This window comes from Perognathus longimembris, chromosome 22, assembly GCF_023159225.1.
Source record: "Perognathus longimembris pacificus isolate PPM17 chromosome 22, ASM2315922v1, whole genome shotgun sequence".
Taxonomy (NCBI): Eukaryota; Metazoa; Chordata; class Mammalia; order Rodentia; family Heteromyidae; genus Perognathus; species Perognathus longimembris.
In genome coordinates this window covers 20,603,191-20,625,001 of record NC_063182.1, presented here as the reverse complement: position 1 = coordinate 20,625,001, position 21,811 = coordinate 20,603,191, and the positions used below count along the sequence as shown (strand labels likewise).

Here is a 21,811-nt window from a genome sequence, read left to right as displayed (position 1 = left end):
GGAAGCTGAGATCTGAGGATCACAGTTCAAAGCCAGTCCAGGCAGGAAAATCTGTGAGACTCTTATCTCCAGTGAACCACCAGAAAACTTGGAGTGGCTCTGTGGCTCAAAGTGGTATAGCGCCAGCCTGGAGCTGAACAGCTCAGGGTCAGCGCCCAGGCCCAGAGTTCAAGCCCCAAGACCGACCAAAATAAAAAAAGAAGGGAAGGTCTTACAAGCTAGAATCACAGATTCAGAGTACCAATTTAAATTTGAAATTTGTCTAATCCTATCAAACCTCTATCATTAATACGTGAATAGCATACCCCTACACACACAGACACACACACACAGACACACACACACACCAGGACACACAAAGTGGCTGATAGCATTATGATGGTACAAAGTCCTTTCCTGGTGATTGCTAGATGGGAAGTATTTAAATAGGATCAATGTGTGAATGACTGAGAACCTTTGAAAGATTCCTCTTTTTCTATCACCATGTTTCAATGAATTTTCCATGAGGATTAACAGATCATTTCCTTGTATTTGAGGAAAAGAACCGTGGTAAAAGCTCAAACTTTTCTTAGGTAATATAGTCTTACAAAAACAAAATGTGCTGAGTGTGCTAGGAAACTATTTTACTTTATTTCACTGTTTGATTTGATTTAAATTATATTGGATGAATGTGGCCACACATAATACCTGCTGTTCCAGGATTCTCATTCCTGTGACAGTAACTGAGATAGCTCAGCCTCTGCTGCTGAGTCACATTCTCCCAATCAGACAAAGTGATTCCTGGGCTGGGAATAAGGCTTACTGGCAAGAATGCTTGCCACGTATACATGAAGCCCTGGGTTCAATTCCTCAGCACCACATATATAGAAAAAGCCAGAAGTGGCACTGTGGCTCAAGTGGCAGAGTACTAGCCTTGAGCAAATGGAAGCCAGGGACAATGCTCAGGCCCAGAGTCCAAACCCCAGAACTGGCAAAAAAAAAAAAAAAAAAAAAAAGTGATTCTTATAAGTCGAAGAACAGTCTGGTTTACAAAAGTTGTATTTCAAATGGTCTTCTTAAAATTCACAGAGATTAGAAAATAAAATGTGAAGGAATTTTAAGTTTTAAAAGCTGTGTTATGAAAGTCCTGCAGTTTTAAATAATGACTGATAATGAGCTGGCTGTTTCAATGACAACAATTTTGAAAAGTCATTATTTGAATTAGTATATGACTTGTAGTTTCAGAGAATGCTTAAAAATAAGAATATTCAGGGCTGGAAATGTTGCTTAGTGGTAGAGTACTTGCCTCTCAGCCTCACATAAACAGAAAAAGCTGGAAGTGGCGCTATGGCTCAAGAGGTAGAGTGCTAGCTTTGAGCAAAAAGAAGCCAGTGATAGTGCTCAGGCCCTGAGTCCAAGCCCCAGGACTGGCAAAAAGAAAAAAAACAAGACCATTCAATTACAGTTGGATTACCCAGTGCTTTTACCTATCAGGCTGTTGTGGTTTTATTAGAACACTCTACCAAATTAATTTTCACACTGTCCAATCCATATCATAGAAGCTGAGCTACAGAGACTCAGATTTATTTTAAATACCTTTACAGAGACACTACAGAAAAGAAGTTATAACATAGAAGCTATTTTGTAAAAAGAAGCAATATAATATGATCATTAGGAACTCAAAATCCCACAGTTCTTTACTTCTAGGTTCTTCTAAGGTAAAGTCTTCTAAGGTAAACTTGAGTTCATGGAAAGTATACAGAGAATATTTGCAGAATTGAGGAAAGTCAAATTTATGAGCTACAATATTTTATGACTCAGAAGTTAAAAGCTAAAATATGCATGAGGGACAAGGCAACAAACAGTAGAAGAAATGTATCCAATGCCCAACGTATGATACTGTAACCTCTCTGTACGTCAGTTTGATAATAAAAATTTGAGAAAAATAAATAAATAAATAAATTAAAAAAAGCTAAAATATAAGAAAATCCAGCATGTTTTAAAAATAAGCTATAATAATTCAACAGCTTTTTTTGTGGAGGCCTCTGGAAAGCCGAATTGGTTGTGGGGTTTTTTTTTTCCAAGAATTTTTTTTTTAATAGATTGTCAGGAAACAAGACACAAACCTCTATTTTTTTTTAAATGTTGACACTCATTGTTCTTAATTGATCCAACTTTAAGGATAAATAAAAAGCAGTTGAACTTGGAGTATTTCTTACTTTAGAAATCATTCTGGAATCTTAGAGTAGAAAAAGACTCTAGCTTATCTTTATCAGCATTACCAACTTCTGGTAAGAAAATAGACCCCAAAAGGAGTGTCTTGTTCAGGTCCTCAAATAAATAATTCTTAAGCATGGAGAGTTCCCTCAGCATGGGGTAAGATACCTTATCACTTTCTTGTTAAGTAGGCCTTATATGGTTACTTAAGGGGAGGGGGTGGCAAAGGTGAAATTTTCATTGCAAAGTAGAAACATGTAGCATGAAAAACTTCAATTTACAAAAGTGATGTTGATCTGCATACATCTTTAAGAGGACATTTTCAACAATTGATGGATAAGAGGAATGGGGTGGGGCATATTTTATTTGAAAACTGAAGTAATAGTTTGTTCCGTTGCTTTGCCCTATTTTTGAGCATATTATCAGTTTTTAAATGAAGCACATATTTCAAGGAATTAATGCTTTTCTTTGATAACATATTTTGAGACATAAGTCAGCAGTTTTTTCCTTGCATACAGATACTATTTTTTAAATCAATCCATCATTCCTTCAGCGATTATTGTCTACTTCTGTGTCACAGGTACAGATAGTCTTTAAATAATGACAAAAATTTGATTCCTGTCCTTATTAAACACAACATTTATTCACCGATATACTATTACTCAGAGTTTTTCTTGTTGTTTGTTTGCCAGCTACAATTTTCACAAAAAATATTGTGACACAGTAGTCACAAATAGGGGAAAACTAAAAAATGGTAGAAATTATAAAGAATGTTGCACTTCACTTATTCAACAAGTATTTATTGAGCACCTTGTAAGAGATACATCACTAGGAAAAACAGTCAAGAATGCTGCCTTTGCAACGGGTGAGATGAATACCAACTAAAATAAAATAATGTTATTATTACTAAAGTTTAAATAGGCAAAAGTTGGTGGTCTGTCCCTGTAATCCTAGCTACTTAGGAGGCTGAGATTTGAGGATATGGTTTGAAGTCAGCCCTGGCAGGGAACTCCAAGAGACTCTCATCTCCAACTAACCATCAAAAAAAAAAAAGAAAAAAAAGAAAAAGAGGGCTGGGAATATGGCCTAGTGGCAAGAGCGCTGGCTTTGTATACTTGAAGCCCTGGGTTCGATTCCACAGCACCACATATATAGAAAATGGCCAGAAGTGGCGCTGTGGCTCAAGTGGCAGAGTGCTAGCCTTGAGCAAAAAGAAGCCAGGGACAGTGCTCAGGCCCCGAGTCCAAGGCCCAGGACAGGCAAAAAACAAAACAAAACAAAAAAAAAGAATTGTAACTGTGGCTCAAGTTGTAGAGCTTCACCCTTGTGTGAAAAGGCTGAGGAATACTACTCTCAGTCCCTAAGTTCATGCCCCAGTACTTTCACCAAGAGAAAGAGAGGGAGGGAGGGAAGAAGGAAGGAAGGAAAGAAGGAGGGAGGGAGGGAGGGAGGGAGGGAGGGAGGGAGGGAAGGAAGGAAGGAAGGAAGGAAGGAAGGAAGGAAGGAAGGAAGGAAGGAAGGAAGGAAGGAAGGAAGGAAGGAAGGAAGTTGATTTTAGTATCATGTTAGAATTTGATGAGTAGAGTTTAAGAAGAAAGGAAAAATTAGGGTTGATGTGTATAAGAAAGTGAAAAAATGAAAGGTATGTTTTACATATTGTCAAGATGTCATCAAAAGAGATGTCAGTGTGAGCATTACTTCTGAGCAAAGGCTAAAGACTGGTTGAAATAAAAATACAAATATTTTGGAAATGTCAGGATTTGACAATTAGAACTTATTTTTGTGTTTTATTATGCAGTTTTTTTTTCTGGCAAAGGCTACAGTTGATGTAAAGTCAAATATTTTTCTTCTCATTCTCCTCTTTGACCATCTTTAACTCATACAAAGAATTTTATTTTCAAATTTATTTCCTATTTTCCACTCAGCTAAAATGAATGATTCTATGGCATTGTCTGTCAGTTAGAACAATACAGTTGACTTTGAGGATTTCCTCCAAGAACTAGAGCTAAGGCATGATTCATATTTTCTTAGAAACACAAAACTCTTACTAGTTATTATTTTCTTTTACTTAGAGTTTTTTAAATAGTCATTATAAAGATGATGTACAGAGTGGTTACAGTTACATAAGTCAAGTAAAGATTATATTTCTTTTTGGACAATGTCAACCCTTCCCTCACTTTCTTCCAGTTTTTCCCTCCTGTCTGCACCCACAGATTGCATAGTTTGTTTTCAAAATAGTATCTAGTGAGTACCACTGCTGCATTTGCTCACCTTTCTGGCCCTCCATTTCTGTACCCCCTTACCTTTCCAAAGTCAGATAAATAAACAAAAAAGACAAAAAAAAGAATTGGTCTTAATCATATCAGTTTGGGCAACATGTCAACTTCTTTTCCATGTGAATTACTGAATGAAGAAAGCAATGCCTTTCTCTATCAATTTTAGCATGTTTTAAACACAGAAATGTCTGTTTTTCTTCCAGATTGTGTTCCTGGCATCTGCATATGCAAGTCCCCAACTCACCCAGGACAGCTGTGCAGCCATAGCGGCTGTCACCCATTACCTGTATCTTTGCCAGTTCAGCTGGATGCTCATTCAGGTTGGTACCTAGGTCCCTCCTCCATCCCTAAGATCCTCCCAACAGTCTCGGTGGGAAATTCTTAGCCTCTGATATTCTTTATGCTGAAATTGAATCATTTCACACAGCCAACATGCAGAATGTAGACAGAAAATTTCTATCAACAATTCCACATCAGACAGCAAAGTAAAATATAAGTAAAAAAAAAAAAAATATATATATATATATATACATATGTGAGGAATCTCTGGTAGGATTGGAAACGAAAAGGGTAGGAGATGAAATTTGAAATGTGGACCCTATTTGGCATGGTGTAAAATTTGAAATTTTTATCTAGTGAAAATAATAAAATTCACTTAAGAAAGGGAGTGATGTAAATTTGGGAATGATATTCCTGTTGGTGGTGAGTTGGAGATAGGACAGGCCAGATAAATGAATTAAATGTCTTAGTTGTATCATGTTGTGATAGAAATAATCTGTGGCTTTCTCAGTTATGTATGTAGTAAACTGGTATATGTACACAGATGAATTCAAACACTTGCATATTCTTTTATTGTTGTTTTATTGTTGTTGGTATTGATGATGATGATAGTTATGTGGGATTTGATTTAGCAAGACTGAGAAGTGGTATATGCAGAAAGAGAATGAGGTAGCATATGGCGCATGCTCAAGAAAGGAGTATTTTTCAGGTAGGTTACTATAAGGGTGAGCACTGAAGAGAAGGGGTGCTGCACTATGCACCCAACAGAACTAATTAGAACAAGCAGACTCTTGGATGTGAGTTTAGATTCTGGCTCTGCCACTCACTGTGTAAGCCTAACCAAACATGAAGTGCCTCCAAGGTTTGGTTCTAAATATACATAGAGGACTAATAATTCCTAGCCTCTAGAAATAGTGCTTTAGAGCTTGTGAACTTAGCCATATAATATAAAACTTAAATTATCTCCTGCATTTAAGATAAATTTTGTGGTCACAGAATGCTTTAGGGGTGTACCAAAGCTACTGTTTTGGCATGTCAGTTGTTGTGTATCTGCTTTGACTGAAGTTCCAAGCAGCGTGCAGAAGGGCTTTGGCTACCCCGGGCTACTCAGAGTTTCTGATGAAAAAGCAGGAAGCCACTTACTAGATCTGCAGATGAGACACAGGCGAAAGGGTAGTGAGCACCACAAGCTGCCTGGAATCACGTGACAGGTAGAATCATTGTGGATAGGTTAAATAGTAAAGTGAAAGAGTCTTCATCTGATGAAAATGTAAATGGCTGCCAATTTTAGTTTACGGTTAACTCAGTAGCAATCAAACAGGTGAACAGAATATCACCTTGGTTGCAAGAGGAACTGTAGAGAGGCGGCTCTGGTTACAGTGTAATCTGTAATTTTCTATTTACCTTGGAAGACAGTAACCGCTTTAAGTCCTGCTTCAGGAGGAGCATCAGTCCTCTAATCCAATACCAGAAGGGCACTGAGGGGAAGAAACCGGAGCCTGGATAGCTTCTGTTTAACAGAACCTGAATAAATAGGTCAAAGCTTAGGAAAGCAAGCTTTGACTAAGGTTAGCATTTTTAATTATCAATAGAAGTACCAAAGTTGAAGAAACTATGTCTAAAAACGTAGTAAATCCAATCACTAAATGTATTCAAATGCAGAAAAATGACCAACAACTTTCACACATGTTTAGATGGATTTCCTGTTTTTGTAACATCATTAAACAAAGTGGTAAATAAAATTTCACCCAACTTAATGGAGATTGGTGTGTGCTCAATCTGTTATTCCAGTCTTCAGTAAATTTGATTGTGGCAGATGCACATTGAGTAAATTAATTAGATTTCTGTATGGCTCATGGTTTAGGAAAACTGTTTAAAGTATTAGTGAAGTTTAATGTATTTCATATGGTACACCACACATTTTTCATGGTTTGTGGTGTGACCACAGGGAAAATTTCAATATCTTCTGAATTCTAGGTAGGTTTCTTTTAATAGGTTGCTTTGTGGTCAGAGGTTGCCACTTTACTAGCCTACATGTTCCCATTTATAAAATGCTATGTGCCAAAACATTTGTCAAGCTGAAAAATCTATTTTTTAACATTATGTATTCAGTTGAACTACTGTTAGCCCAGTCCTGTCCATCAAATTAGCTTGAAATTTTTGAAGGAATATTAACACTTGAATGACTTATAGTTTTTAGTATTTTAGGGTAGAATACAGCATTAGGTGTATGTTCATATAGCTTATAAGGATAATAAGTTAATCATGAATTTTGTTAACATTTGTATCATGCATGAACTCTTAAGATAAAATCCCTTAATGTCTTTATTTTGGAAAGTTATCTTTATATGTCAGGCTTTAAACACTTTAGAAAAAGTTTTAAGTTATTTTAGAGGAGCTAAAGTTATCAAGCTGTATAAGCTATCTAAGCCTCAGTTTTCTTATCTGACATTGCAGTAGCAGTAACAGAACCTGTCTTTGCAATCTGGAAAGATAAAATGAATTAATAAATACATAAAATAAATTAATAAAAATAATGCCTGGCTCAGAAATATTGAACTCTCCAGTCATCATTCATTGCTTAGCCTAAATAAAATAGCGGAGACCTGAAAACATTTTGAATAGTCTGCTTTTCCAGTGCAATTACTATTCTTTTTTTTTTTTTAAGTCAGTTTGAAATGGTGGAAAGACAGCCAACGAGTGAAACACACACTGTAAATCCTTAAGCCGCTAGATAATCTCCCCCTTCTTTATTAAAGCCTTTGTACAGTATATAGCAGTCTGCATAACTAACAGCCTTGATTCCATTTCCTCCGGCTTTCTCATTCATCTGACAGAGAAATTGTTCAGTAGTGGTGGGAATGTAGTAACTAAATATTTTGTTTATTTTCTTTTAAAGCAAACAACTTACTAATTCCTCTTTGGGCCATGGACATTGAGTTGTCCTTCTGTTTGTGATTCATGTCAGTTCACTCAGTGGCGTTACGGAAACCATTTCTCATTTCCTTAAAATAGCAGGGTCATGTTTACTCTTAAGAAAGACTCACTGTGAGACTTTAAAATCTTTATTTTTCCAGGTTGTCACTTTACTTCTATACATTTATTATGTTTTGGTTTGGTTTCATCTTAGAGATAGCATGTGCTAATGATAGAAAACATAAATCCTTCCAAGAAATAAAAGCATGTCTCTTTCCTACTTTTACACATATTGTCTATTTCCTCTCTGTTCCTAATACTATGCCCAAAGCTAAACATTGCTAATGGCTTCCTGTGTATCCCTCCAGAGATATTTCTGAAATAGACAAATATTTATAAATATATAAACAAACATGCATGTGTGTCCTTGAATGTGTATATATATTTGTATATGCAGGCAAATGTATCTATATGTGATTATCCATCTAAATTTATACATTTTTAAATTGACTATATTGAACTACACTTTTTTCCTATACTATAGTATGGCTATTGCATAGTTTATTTTTGCCATGTCTGGTTGATGAAATTCTGCTTCTTGCCAGTTTTTTGTTGCTATTCACAACAATGCTTCCTTGAACATGCTTGTACTTTGAATGTTTGCTTACTTAGGGAGTATTCATTTAACAAATTCCTAGAAATTATGATAATGCTTGTATAAAAAATACCTTCAGTTGATTATAAAATCATGAGGGAATCTAAGAAAGAAAACAATTTATAAGCAAATTATTTGAGACATTCACCTGCAATAATTAATTAGACATGTGACTTTGCCTATACATTTATATGCTTAGTTTTATGACTATCTCAAGGCACCATATTAAGCTGCAATCTGCTGAGAGCTACCTGGCCTCCTTACAAAACATGAGCAGATTTTAGAGTTGTCCTTTCAGTCTGTTCATCTCATATCTAGAGACATTACCTAATCAAAATTAAGTTTAATCAAAGAATATATTTTTAAGTACCAGAATAAAGTAGAGAACATTTTGCAACTATGCTTGAGCATTTGCATCATATACCTTAATTTCTTCATTTAAACAGACTATGAAGAAACAAATAATGTGATTAATTATTTCCTGGGCAGAAAAGCTACTTTGTGCCATTCCATAGCAACAGGAAAAGGGATGCTAAATTTAGCCCTGTTTTTCCTTTGTCATTGGTTTAATTTGAAGGGACATCAAAAGAATGAGGGACACCAGACTGGTAATTACCAAGATAAAAACAATATAGCCAGGAATTACTGAATTGCCCATTCTTCAGAATCCATTGCAATTTATTTCATGCAAATATATATAAAGGTGGGGGAGGGGGAAAGAGAAAAAAAGTAGAATGAGAGTATATAGTAACGTTCTAACACTGAATAAATGATTAAGAGCATACAGTAATGGAAAGAATTGATCGTGTTTGTGATCTCTACTAAATTTGATGCTGTAAATCAATTCAAGAAATTAATAACCACATATTAGATGGCCTAAATACAGGTCTTTATCCCATTTAAAAATAAAGATGGTATTTCTAAAGATATGAATATATATAAATAGACTAATGGATTTGTGTTTATACATGAAAGCATAATTATGACCTATGGCAATCAAAGATTTTTTTTTTTGAAATCACAGATTTAATAAGACAGGATTTTTATTTTTCTATATAAACCCACAAAAGACAGAAGTCACTGAAAATGTTACTCTGGCAATAGATATGTCCACATAGGAATTTTAGTAAATGTGCATATAGATTCGGTCCTTTTATTTATTACTCTCTCTGTTAAAACAACAGTATATTTTAGTATTTTAATTGATTCTTCACATCTTAAACAAAATCAGGTTAATTTCCAAAAGCCTCATTTGGAATCCAGGGAAATATATTTTGTTATCCTCAGTTTCCTCCTGTGGAAACAAAGAGAACATAATAAAACATGAGAGAAATGTTTCCTTGATTAAATAAGATAGTGCTTACTGGAATTCTAGCTTACTTACAATATAGTTACAATATTTTCTTCAGTTGCATATCTTTTCATTTTGCAATTTAAAGTTTTTAAGATTTCACCAATTAATTCATGTCTGTATTTATTAGGGGTTTAGTCAAATCAAGTAACTGTCAAGTCTTCTAAATATTTTTCTCTGGTGTTGTACATGGGGGACAGGTGCTCTGCCACCAGAATCATGCATCCAACCCCTGCTTGTACTGGTTATTTTCAAAGCAGGATCTCACTTTATGCCTGAACTATCTTGGTTATTATCTTCTCATTGGTACTTGCCATAGTCCTCAGGTCATTGAGATAATGTGTCCAGCCTTTGTTGAGATAGGGTTTCTTGAACTTTTGTGCTTGAGCTGGCCTCAAACTGTAGTTTCCTGTTTTCCACCTCCAAATAGCTAGGGTTAAAGTCTTGGGCTACCATGCCCAGCTTCAAATAAAAATAGATAGACAAAAAGACATGTGTTTAGAATGATGCCAAATTATAAAATAGTTGTTATAATTCTGAATATATAAAAAGCATTTTACAACTAAAGTTTTTCATTTTCTATACTAGTTATATAAAATTTAATCTGCGACTGCTTATAATTAAGGTTCAGCTATTTATCTTCCAGTAAACTTTTTAAAATTTTCCATTATATATTAAGCAGAGAATGAATGAGGAGACATGGTGTCTGCATATGTACTTCTGCCAAGAAAATTGATCTCTAGTCACATATAAAGTGAAAATGGAGAACAAGAAATAAACTCTTATGTATATAATAATACTGATATTATTTGAATTTCTATGGAAAGAAATATTAAATTTAATTAGGCTGGTTGCAATCCTACATACTCAGGAAGCAGAGATCTGGAGGATTGCACATACAGTATGCTGAACATACAGTAGAGTCCATCTCCAAAATAACCAGCAAGAAACTAGACTACAGGTATGGCTCAAATGGTAGAGTGCCAGCCCCTAACAAGCCAAATATGCATAAGGCCATGAGTTCAAACTCCAGGACTAGTGGAAAGAAGGAAGGAAGGAAGGAAGGAAGGAAGGAAGGAAGGAAGGAAGGAAGGAAGGAAGGAAGGAAGGAAGGAAGGAAGGAAGGAAAGGAGGGAGGAAGGGAGGGAGGGAGGGAGAATGAGAAGGAGGGAGGGAAGGAGAGAGGGAGGGAGGGCCAGAAAGGAAGGAAAGAAGGAAGGAAGGGACAAAGGGAAAGGAAGGAAGGAGAAAAGGAGAGAGGAAGGAAGACTTTCTCTGTCAAGGTGCTTCGACTGTATTCCACTCCCAACTAAATGAGAAACCCATGGTCTTCTCTCCTTGCCTGTTTCTTCATCTCTAATTAAGAAAACCTGATTGTGGGATCTGTAAGGCCTGTATTCATGTATTATAGACTGCATAGCACTGCCATTCATATTTTCACTCAAGTAATCATAATTTCTACAATAATTCAATCACAAAAATGTCAGGAAATTATCAACACCTTATACTTCAACCTCACTTTGTATTAGGACACTGAAACCCAGGGAAGCCAAATTATATTAGCCATCAGTGATGTGAAAAGAAAGATCAACTTTCTAATCAATATATCCTATCAAATTTTTATAAAATGTTTTTCAAAACCTTAAACATATCATTTAGTGTTCACATAATTTATTCTTTATCAGTAAGTTTATCTTGGGATGGTCTTTGCAAATCCTCCTTTATTTGTGTAGATTCATTTTATTGTGGGAAAAATCCTTATGTTTATTAAAATTTACTTTTAAATTCTCCAAGTACAAACATTTAACCAAATATACCAACTAGTATATATCTTAATATGCTGGTAATTGTGGCAAGTGTGCAAAAGTAAGAAGATGAGAAATAATAATTTTGAAATAACTTAGAGAGGATATTAAAGATGTGACTTAACCAATAGTGGTCTTTTTTTGTAATTTCTTTATTAATTAAAGAAAAGTTTTTTTTGACAAGGTGTTGTGCAAAAAGGGTACAGTTACATAGTAGGGCAGTGTGTACATTACTTGTGATATCTCACATCCTGTTTTTCTTTCCCTTCCCTAGGTTGGTAGACATATATACAATATACAATGTACCAAGAACATATACAATAGCCACGTGGCCTACGCCGAAGAAAATTCACTCAGGGCTTTAAATGTAATGTCGACGATAGACAATATGTCGAAAATAGTCTTATATGAGCGTACCTATTGTGATCCACTGAGAGGTCAATTTTTGACCTTTATATGTTGAGTAGTTGTTTGGTTTTAGTTATGTAGTGTAGGGTCGCTGACCCAAACCTGTGGGAAATACTATTTGACAAGAAATTTTTGGTTTCACAGACCTGGTCTCTACTGTCTCCCCGTCCCCCCACCTTAACAGTCATATATCAGGGAGATCATGCCCCGTTGTTTCCTGTGTTCTAGGCTTGTCTCACTCAACATTATTTGTTCAAGTTCTGACCATTTCCCTACAAATGCCAATATTTCACCATTTCTTTTTTTTTTTTTTTTTTGGCCAGTCCTGGGCCTTGAACTCAGGGCCTGAGCACTGTCCCTGGCTTCTTTTTGCTCAAGGCTAGCCGTTTTCTGTATATGTGGTGCTGGGGAATCGAACCTAGGGCCTCGTGTATCCGAGGCAGGCACTCTTGCCACTAGGCTATATCCCCAGCCCAATATTTCACCATTTCTAATCGCTATGTAGTATTCCATTTTGTATAGGTACCATATTTTTTGGATCCATTCATCTGTAGAGGGGCATCTGGGTTTTTTCCATATTTTGGCTATTGTGAATTGTGCAGCAATAAACATGGAAGTGTAGATGTCTTTTTGATATCATGGGACCTGTTGTTCAGGATAGATGCCTAGGAATGGGATGGCTGGATCATAGGGTAAGTCTATGTTGAGCTTTTTGAGAAACCTCCATACTGTTCTCCAAAGTGGTTGTACTAATTTGCACTCCCACCAACAATGGAGGAGGGTTTCTCTTTCCCTGCACCCCCTCCAGCATTTGTTGTTGCCTGAGTTCAGAGTATAGGCCATTCTAACTGGAGTGAGGTGGTATCTCAGGGTTCTTTTTATCTGCATTTCCTTTACTGCCAGGGATGTTGAACATTTCCTCATATTTTCTTTGCCATTTTTATCTCTTCTCTTGTGAAGTCTCTCTTTAGCTCCTTTGCCCATTTCCTAATTAGTTTACTGGGCTTGGAGGGGCTTAGTTTTTATAGTTCTCTGTAGATTACAGATATTAGGCCTTTGTCTGTTGCTGTGCTGGTAAAGATCTTTTCCCATATGGTTGGCTGTCTTTCTAATTTGGTGTCTATGACCTTAGCTGTGCAGAAACTTTTTAATTTGTAGTATTCCCATTTGTCGAGTCTCTCCCCTGTTTATTGTGCCCCTGGGACTCTATTCAAGAAGTTCCTTCCTGTACCTCTAAGTTCTAGCGTCTTTCCTACTATATCCTTTAGTAGTTTCAAGGATTCAGGCCTTAAGTCCTTGATCCATTTTGAGTTGATCTTGGTGCAAGGTGATAGGCTTGGGTTTACTTTGAGTTTTCTGCATATGGCTGCCCAGTTCTCCCAGCACCAGTAGTTGAAGAGGCTATGCTTATTCCATTGTATGTCTTTAGCTCCTTTGTCGAATATCAGCTGACTGTAAGAGTGCGGTTTTATTTCTGGGTCTTCAGTTCTATTCCACTGGTCTTCAGATCTGTTTTTATACCAATACCAAGCTGTTTTTGTTATGATGGCTCTATACCAGAGCTTGAAGTCTGGTATTGTGATACCTTCTGCACTGCTTTTTTTTGCCTAGAATTGCTTTGGCTATTCTAGGTTTTTTCCTGTTCCATATGAATTTATGGGTTGCTTTCTCTATTTCAGTGAATAATGTGACTGGGATTTTGATGGAGATTGCATTGAATTTGTATAACAATTTGGGCAATATGGCCATTTTCACTATATTGATTCTGCCTACCCATGAGCATGGGAGGTCTTTCCATCTCCTTGTGTCTTCTTTGATTTCCTTTACTAGTTTGTTATAGTTCTCATTAAATAGGTCTGTCACATCTTTGGTTAGGTTGATCCCTAGGTACTTTATTCTTTTTTTGGCTACAGTAAAAGGAATTATTTCCATAATTTCCTTTTCTGCTTGTATATTGCTGGTGTACAGAAAAGTTGCTGACTTTTGTGGATTGATTTTGTATCCTGCTACTTTGCCAAAATGGTTTATTAGGTGTAGGAGTTTAGGGACTGAGTTTTTTGGGTCCTTCAGATATAAGATCATGTCATCTGTGAATAGAGACAGCTTGATTTCTTCCTTGCCGATGTGGATCCCTTTGATGTCCTCCTCTTGTCTTATTCCTATGGCTAGGGATTCCAGCACTATATTGAAAAGAAGTGGGGAGAGTGGGCATCCTTGTCTTGTCCCTGATTTAGGAGGGATGATTTTAGTTTCTCCCCACTTAATATGATGTTAGCAGTTAGTCTGTTGTATATGGCTTTTATTGTTTTGAGGAATGTTCCATCTATTCCTGTTTTCTCCAGAGCTTTTAATAAGTATGGATGTTGTATTTTGTCAAAGGCTTTTTGGGCATCGACTGAGATAACAATGTGATTGTTGATTTGAGTTCTGTTGATGTGGTGAATTACATTGATTGATTTACGGATGTTGAACTATCCTTGTGACTGTGGGATGAAGCCTACTTGGTCATGATGTATAATTTTCTTGATCAGTTTCTGGATCCTGTTAGCTAATATTTTATTGAGGAGCTTTGCGTCTGTGTTCATTAGTGATATTGGTCTGTAGTTCTCTTTTTTTGTTGGGTCTTTGCCTGGTTTGGGGATGAGTATAATATTAGCTTCATAGAATGAGTTTGGGATTTCTCCCTCTGTTTCTATTTCATAGAAGTGTTTGAGGAGTATTGGTATTAGCTCCTCACTAAAGGTTTTATAGAATTCATTGGTGAATCCATCTGGGCCTGGGCTTTTCTTTGTTGGGAGGCTCTTGATTACCCCCCTGTATTTCGCTGTAAGTTATTGGTTTATTTAGTTGATTTATTTCTTCTTGGTTCAGTTTGGGGAGTTTATACTTCTCTAGGAATTGATCCATTTCTGTAAAATTATTGTTTTTTAGTGAGTAGAGGTTCTGGAAATAGTTCCTTATGATTGTTTGAATATCGTGTATATTTGTTTTAATTCTTCTGGTGGAGTCCCTGATTTTACGTTTATGAGTCTCTTCTCTTCTTTTTTTTGTAAGTCTGGCAAGGGGTCTGTCGATTTTATTTATTTTCTCAAAGAACCAGCTTTTAGTCTTATTTATTTGTTAAATGGTCTTTCTATTTTCAATCAGATTTATCTCTTCTATAATCTTTGTGATCTCTCTCCTCCTAGTCATTTTAGATTCAGTCATTTCTTGTTTCTCCAGTTGTTTTAGTTTCATTGTGAGGTCATTCACCTGCACTGCTTCCATTCTTTTAATGTGAGTGCTGAGGGCAATGATCTTGCCCTTCAGTACTGCTTTAGCTGTATCCCATAGGTTCCTTTGTGATGTATTTTCATTGTCATTGTGGCTTATGAATTCGTTAATTTCATCTTTAATTTGGTCTGTGGCCCAAGTGTTAGATAACAGTGAGGGGTTTAGCCTCCAAGAATGTGTATAGCCTCTGTCGTAACCATTGTTATTGAGGGTTACCTTTAATCCACTGTGATCAGATATAATACATGGGATGACATCAATACTTTTGTATTTGCTGAGATTCTTTGTGTGGGCTATGACATGGTCTATTTTGGAGTATGATCCATGGGCTGCTGAAAAGAAGGTGTATTGGGTCTCTGTAGGGTGGAAGATTCTGTATAGATCTGTCAGATGGATCCATTTGGGATATGGTGTTACTTAGGTCCTCAGCTCCCTTGCTAATCCTCTGGGTGTTGGATCTGTCTCTTGGGGAGAGTGGGGTATTAAAGTCACCCACTATGATTGCGTTTGGGTCTATCTTGTTCTGTAGTTCTGTGAGAATTTGCTTGACATATGTAGGGCCTCTTTTGTTCAGTGAGTATAGATTTATCACCGTGATGTCTTGATTCTGGATTTTTCCTTGTATTAAAATGTAGTGTCCTTCTTTGTCTTTTTGAGTTGATTTTAATGAGAAGTCCAGCTTGTCTGAGATCAGGATGGCTACTCCTGCTGTTTTGGTAGGTGCGTTTGCTTGGAAGATCTTGCTCCATCCTTTCATTCGGAGCCTGTTTTTATCCCTTGCTGTAAGATGGGTCTCTTGTAGACAACAGATGACCACTTTTTGTTTGCATATCCACTCTGCCAATCTGCTCCTCTTTATTGGAGAGTTTATACCATTTATATTCAAAGAGATCAAGGATAAGAGTGTTTTTTCCCCTTCCATTTTCCTGTTAGGCTGTTTTTCCTCTGTTTTTTTTTTGTTTTGTTTTTTTTTCTTGTCTTTAGTGAGCTGTTCTTTCTGTTGGGCTCTGGCTATTGTAGTTTCTTTCTGTTTCTGTCTGTGTGTCCTGTACGATTTCTGTTGGGTGGGGTTCCCCTCTTAGAATTCGCTGTAGGGCTGTTTTTTTATTCAAATACTCCTTTAGATCCTCTTTGCTATGGAAAGATCTGGTTTTTCCCTCGAATATGAACTGTAGCTTCGCTGGATATTTTATTCTGGGTTGGCAGTTGTTGGCCTGGAGGACTTGGATGGTGTTCTTCCATTCTCTTCACGCGTGGTAGGTTTGTGTGGAGAGGTCTGCTGTTATTCGGATCCTTTTCCCATTGTAATAAATTTCTTTCTTCGCTTTGGCTGCATTCAAAATTTGCTCTTTATTCTTGATATCTGTAGTCTTGATTATTATGTGTCTGGGAAAGGATTTTCTAGGGTCTGGTCTGCCAGGCATCCTACAGGCTTTGGTTACCCGGGTGAGGTCCCTTGTGAGACTGGGGAAGTTTTCTGCAATCACTTTATTGAAAATATGTTGAAGCCCTCTGCAGTGGTATTCAGCTCCTTTTTCTATTCCAATTATGCACAGATTGTATCTCTTGTTTTTGTCCCCTAGCTCCTGGATTAGTCTGCCCTGGAGCTTTACCGTTTCTTGGAGTGTGGTAATTTCCTGATTTTTGTCGGCTGCATCATCGTCCAAGAGATTCTAGCTTCAATATGGTCAATTCTTTGTGCTGTGGATTCAAGTGCGGAGTTTATGGATGTCAGGGAGCTATTTATGGTTGCCAGATCAGCTTTGATCGTGGAAATTTCTTCCTTTAAAGAGTTGTATTTTAAATCTATTTTTTCGTGCATTTCGCTTCTCAGGATGTTAAGATCTTCTTTAAAGAAGGTTTGCACTGTATCCATTTTTGCTTCCATTTCTTTCTTGGTTTCCTGAAGGTCCTTCAAGACTTCCATTCTAAACTCCTGGAATTGTTTTGTGATTTTATTCCTGAGGCTTTCCATTATTTCTGCTATCGTAGCCTTGGTTGCTTTTTTTATTCTCCACCTCCTCTTCGGTCATACTGCTTTTTGGAGCTGGTGAGTTTGCTTGCCCTTTCATGTAGTTTGCAATATTTCTTTGTGATTTGTGCATCTGGGGATCTGTAGGTGGTTTCCTTGGGTTGGCTTTGTGCTGGTTCCTGCTGTTCTGTCAGTGGGAGGGTTGTTTGTGTCCTGGCTCTGGGTTTGAGTTTGGCTGTTGAACCTTACTGCCCAATGGGTGAGCGTGACTGTCTCAGTTGTTTCTGGGGTGGTCACCTCACTGCACTTGGGGGCAAGTAGGTTCTGTGTCTTTCTCTGTGGAATAGTGTCCTGCCATTGTGTTGTGCTGACCCTAGATTGCCCCTGGTAGGGGTTTGCGGGTCTCTGATTCAGCGTGGCATGGAAGCTTTTCTCTTCTTTGGTTCTTTTTTCCACTCGGTACCTTGGTCAGAGGAGCTCACCTCTCAGATTAAGATTTGCTGCTGAGAGGCGGTTCGCCCATCTGTGTGGGTTGCTGCCACTGTTGTTGAGGGGTGGCCCACCCACCTGTGCAAGATGCACCTAGCAGAGCGGGCACTGCCGCAGGGGGCCCTGCCCAAATGTGTGAAATGCGCCTACCAAAGTGGGCACTGCCACTGGGGGGCCCTGTCCACCTGTGTGAAGTGCACCTACCAGAGCGGGCGCCGCTTGGGGCCCTGCCCTCCTGTGCGAAGCTCCTGAGGAGTTTTGGGCAGGAGGTCCTCTTGCTGGAGGGCTAGCACGCTGGCCCATGCTGGCCCTCGGGGGGGGGGGGAGGGCGCATGCATGTGCACTCTAGTACTTCCTCTGGGGGTATGCTGCCCCGAGCTGTTGGAGGGTGCTTGTGCCGTCTCACGAGTTTGCTGTGGGGTATGGTATGTGTGAGCCTCAGCTGGGCCAAGTGTCCGGGCGCGGGTTGGTACCCACAGACTCTGTGCCTCAGCTGTGAGGGGGTTGTGTGTTCAGGCCCAATGAGCCTGTGACTGCTATTCAAAAAGTCCGCGAGGACCAGACGCCTCAGGTGGGGCTTCCAATGTCCACCTGTCCCTGGGCCCCTGTTGGGGAGGGGGCATGGTCGGTGCAGCCCCTCTCAGGCTCCTCTGCTGCCTTGGTGCTGCTCCACCCCTGCTAGCTCCTGTGTCCTCCCACAGTCTATAGAGACCTTTTGCCGCCTGATTTGTGGCTCCTTTGTTCCCTCAGGGTAGGGAGGGGGAGGAAGGTACCTCTAGCTTCTTTGTATGTTTTGGGTCTCTGCTAGAGCTGGTCTCTCACGGGGCGGGGAGTAATGGGGAACTTACTGGTCCTGGATTGTGTGAGAGTCCCGCGCCACCGTGGGTTTTTCGAGGCTGTGGTGCTTGGGTGTGGCGATCAGTCGTTTGGTGGTGGTGGCCCTGGCTCTCCCCATCTGCACCGCCCAGTTCCCCTGCTGCTTATGTCTGATTCCAGCCATTTGGTCCCACAGCTCCAGTGTCTCTTTCGGTCTGCACTCGGTTCTGGGGTTCATGGAGCTCCTGCTGTCTGGACGCTGCACTCCTGGAGTGACTTTTTGGCTGTTGGTTTGCCGGCTCCGGGTCCCCTTTCCCAACTTGGCCCTGTTCGGGCCAGGGTTGGCGGGTGGGGGAGGGGTACCCCGGAGATTTTCCGGCTCCGTGCAGGTTATAGGCTCTTCTTTTTTTGTTCTTTTTCATTTCCTGAGTTCCTCTGTTGCTTCTGGTTGTTGGGTTTACTGGATTCTTGATGGGGTGTTGGGTGCTGGAGTTCCCAGCTCACTATTCAGTTGGAGCAAGTTGGGGTGCCTCCCTACTGTGGCAGTGCCATCTTTGATCTCATCCCAATAGTGGTCTTGATTAGTTTTTGCACCTCTGGCTTCTAAACTGCAAACATTTTTTTAATATTTATTTATTTATTATCAAACTGAATTACAGAGAGGTTACAGTTTCATACATTAGGCATTGGATACATTTCTTGTACAGTTTGTTACCTTGTCCCTCATTCCCCCGTCCCCCATCCTTCTCCCCCCATGAGTTGTTCAGTTATTCAGTTCATTTACACCAAACAGTTTTGCAAGTATTGCTTTTGTAGTTGTTTGTCTTTTTTTAACCCTGTGTCTCTCGATTTTAGTATTCCCTTCCAATTTCCTGGTTCTAATACCAGTATACCCAGTTTCCAATATACTCAGATAAGATACAGAGATAGTGTAGGTACAACCACAGGAAGGTGATACAGGAAGATCATCAATAATAGAGGCTACAGTTACATATGGCACGTTGAAAGTAATTACAACAGTGATATAACAATCGTTTCCATAACATGGAGTTCATTTCACTTAGCATCATCTTATGTGCTCATAAGGGTATAGCTATTGGGCTCCTGTGATCCTCTGCTGTGACTTGCTTACACCTGTGCTAATTATTCCCTATAAGGGAGACCATAGAGTCCATGTTTCTTTGGGTCTGGCCCACTTCACTTAGTATAACTTTTTCTAAGTCCTTCCATTTCCTTACAAATGGGGCAATGCCATTCTTTCTGATAGAGGCATAAAATTCCATTGTGTGTATGTACCACATTTTTCTGATCCATTCTTCTACTGAGGGGCATCTGGGTTGGTTCCAGATTCTAGCTATGACAAATTGTGCTGCAATGAACATTGTTGTGCTGGTGGCTTTAGTGTGATTATGTTTGTGGTCTTTTGGATAGATACCCAAAAATGGGGCTCCTGGGTCTTAGGGCAGTTGTATGTTTAGCCTTCTGATGAATCTCCATACCATTTGCCAGAGTGGCTGAACCAGTTTACATTCCCACCAACAATGAAGTAGAGTTCCCTTTTGGCCACATCCCCTCCAACAGTTGTTATTGTTAGTTTTCTTGATATAGGACATTCTTACTGGGGTGAGATGGAATCTCAATGTTGTTTTGATTTTAAACTGCAAACATTTTTGTTAATGTGCCTTTTCAAATAATCTGTTGGGTCTGTTGGGTGGTTTGAATCTTTTTGGACTTGTCTTCTATGACTGCGCTATTCTAGTTTGAATTATCTTTGTATTCTGAATGTATATGAATTATAGAAACATGCAAATTATTTTAATATAGCTTGTACGTTTTTATAACATTTTAGCAAAAAATATAACATGAGTATACGATGATGTTAGCTGGTCTTGAGATGGCTCAGATCATGATTCTAGCAAGATTTTTAAAGTTTAGAGATAGAAATATAGATATTGATATGAGTTATTGAAAGTTTCAGTACACATTTTATCATTAACTGGAAAAGTTCAGGATGAACAAGAGCAGGAAGTCATGCTTAGTTGCACATAGCATGCTTGAGTGAGACTGATAGATGCCCTCTACTTTCATTATGCCAGAGCACACAGACACTAAGATGCATGGGATACTTGCACTGTGAACCTGTCAATATGAAATTACTGTGCAGACTTGATGATCTCAAGCTAGATTACAAAAGGCCTCCTTCTGGAGGCCTTGCATTTGGGGAAAAGGAATGAAGTCAAATATTCTGTCCTTTTTGTTTTAAGAATGAGTGTAATTGGAGATTTTTCACCTTACTTCTTCAAGGTTACTTGTTTCTCTGTCAAATGGAAAACAAGCAAATAACTAAGGTGAGCTAACTTAAATATACACTGGAATTATGAAGGAAGTACTAAGTATATAGGACAACCCATTAAACCCCAAGAACAGTCAGTGCAGTTAGACTTGAGGTAGGGTTGTGAGTGAGACTGGTAAATTGTGTGTTTGGTCTATACGTTCTCTCCTCCCTGTGCTGTGGTTACTGCAACCACTATGATTCCTATGTCCTCTTATTTCAGTGGATCAACTTAGACTACCACAGAACTATGAGGACTTCAGTGATAAAAGATTAGCCCATACTGTATCACTCTTTTATTCCTGAACAAGTCAGCTGTAGCCAAGTGAGCCAAGACCATGGGGCTCATGGAGCTGCTTGGATCACTATGCCTGGGGGGTGTGGGGGGGAATTCTAAGAATAGCCTTTAGAAGAGGGAAACACAAGGTCTAGGAATGTATCTCAAAATATACCTTCCTATCTATAGTTACATAAAGTTGAAGTAAAATTTAAAATGAATTATTCCAAACAAGTCTTGTATGTGTATTACACAATATTTCTAGAACTAAGTGTTTTTGAATGAATTTTTTATTATTTATTTTTTCTTATTTATTGTCAAAGTGATGTACAGAGAGGTTACAGTTTCATACATTAGGCATTGGATGCATTTCTTGTACTGTTTGTTACCTCCTCCCTCATTCCCCCTTCCCCTCCCCCTTTCTCTCTCCCCCCATGAGTAGTTCAGTTGGTTTACACCTAACAGTTTTGCAAGTATTGCTTTTGTAGTCATTTGTCTTTTTTTCCTGTGTCTCTGGATTTTGATATGTTTTGTTGTATAGTATTTCCATTCCAAAGCCTAAACTTGGTACAGAAAGCAAAACGCTGCTCTTAGAATATACTTCTGTGATTGTATTCTGACCATTGTTAAGAAGAAATGCTGTTAAAAAGAGTTTAATTTAGTCTTTGTTTAAACTGGAAACAACTTAGGTCATTTGGAGCTTATTTTATTAGTCAAGAAGTGAAGAATCAGCCTCACTGCAGAAGTTGGTATGTATAAATATAAC

The 21,811-nt window shown here is 38.4% G+C and overlaps 1 protein-coding gene across 1 annotated transcript in view; it reads left to right on the top strand.

Annotated features, from left to right (window-relative positions):
* The window catches only part of Adgrv1 (adhesion G protein-coupled receptor V1), a 496,777-nt gene that overhangs the window by 315,792 nt on the left and 159,174 nt on the right, over nucleotides 1–21,811 (top strand). Inside the window, exon 83 of the mRNA XM_048331390.1 lies at nucleotides 4,676–4,792. Within this exon, the coding sequence (XP_048187347.1) occupies nucleotides 4,676–4,792 (117 nt within the window). The remainder of the gene's footprint in view (nucleotides 1–4,675; nucleotides 4,793–21,811) is intronic.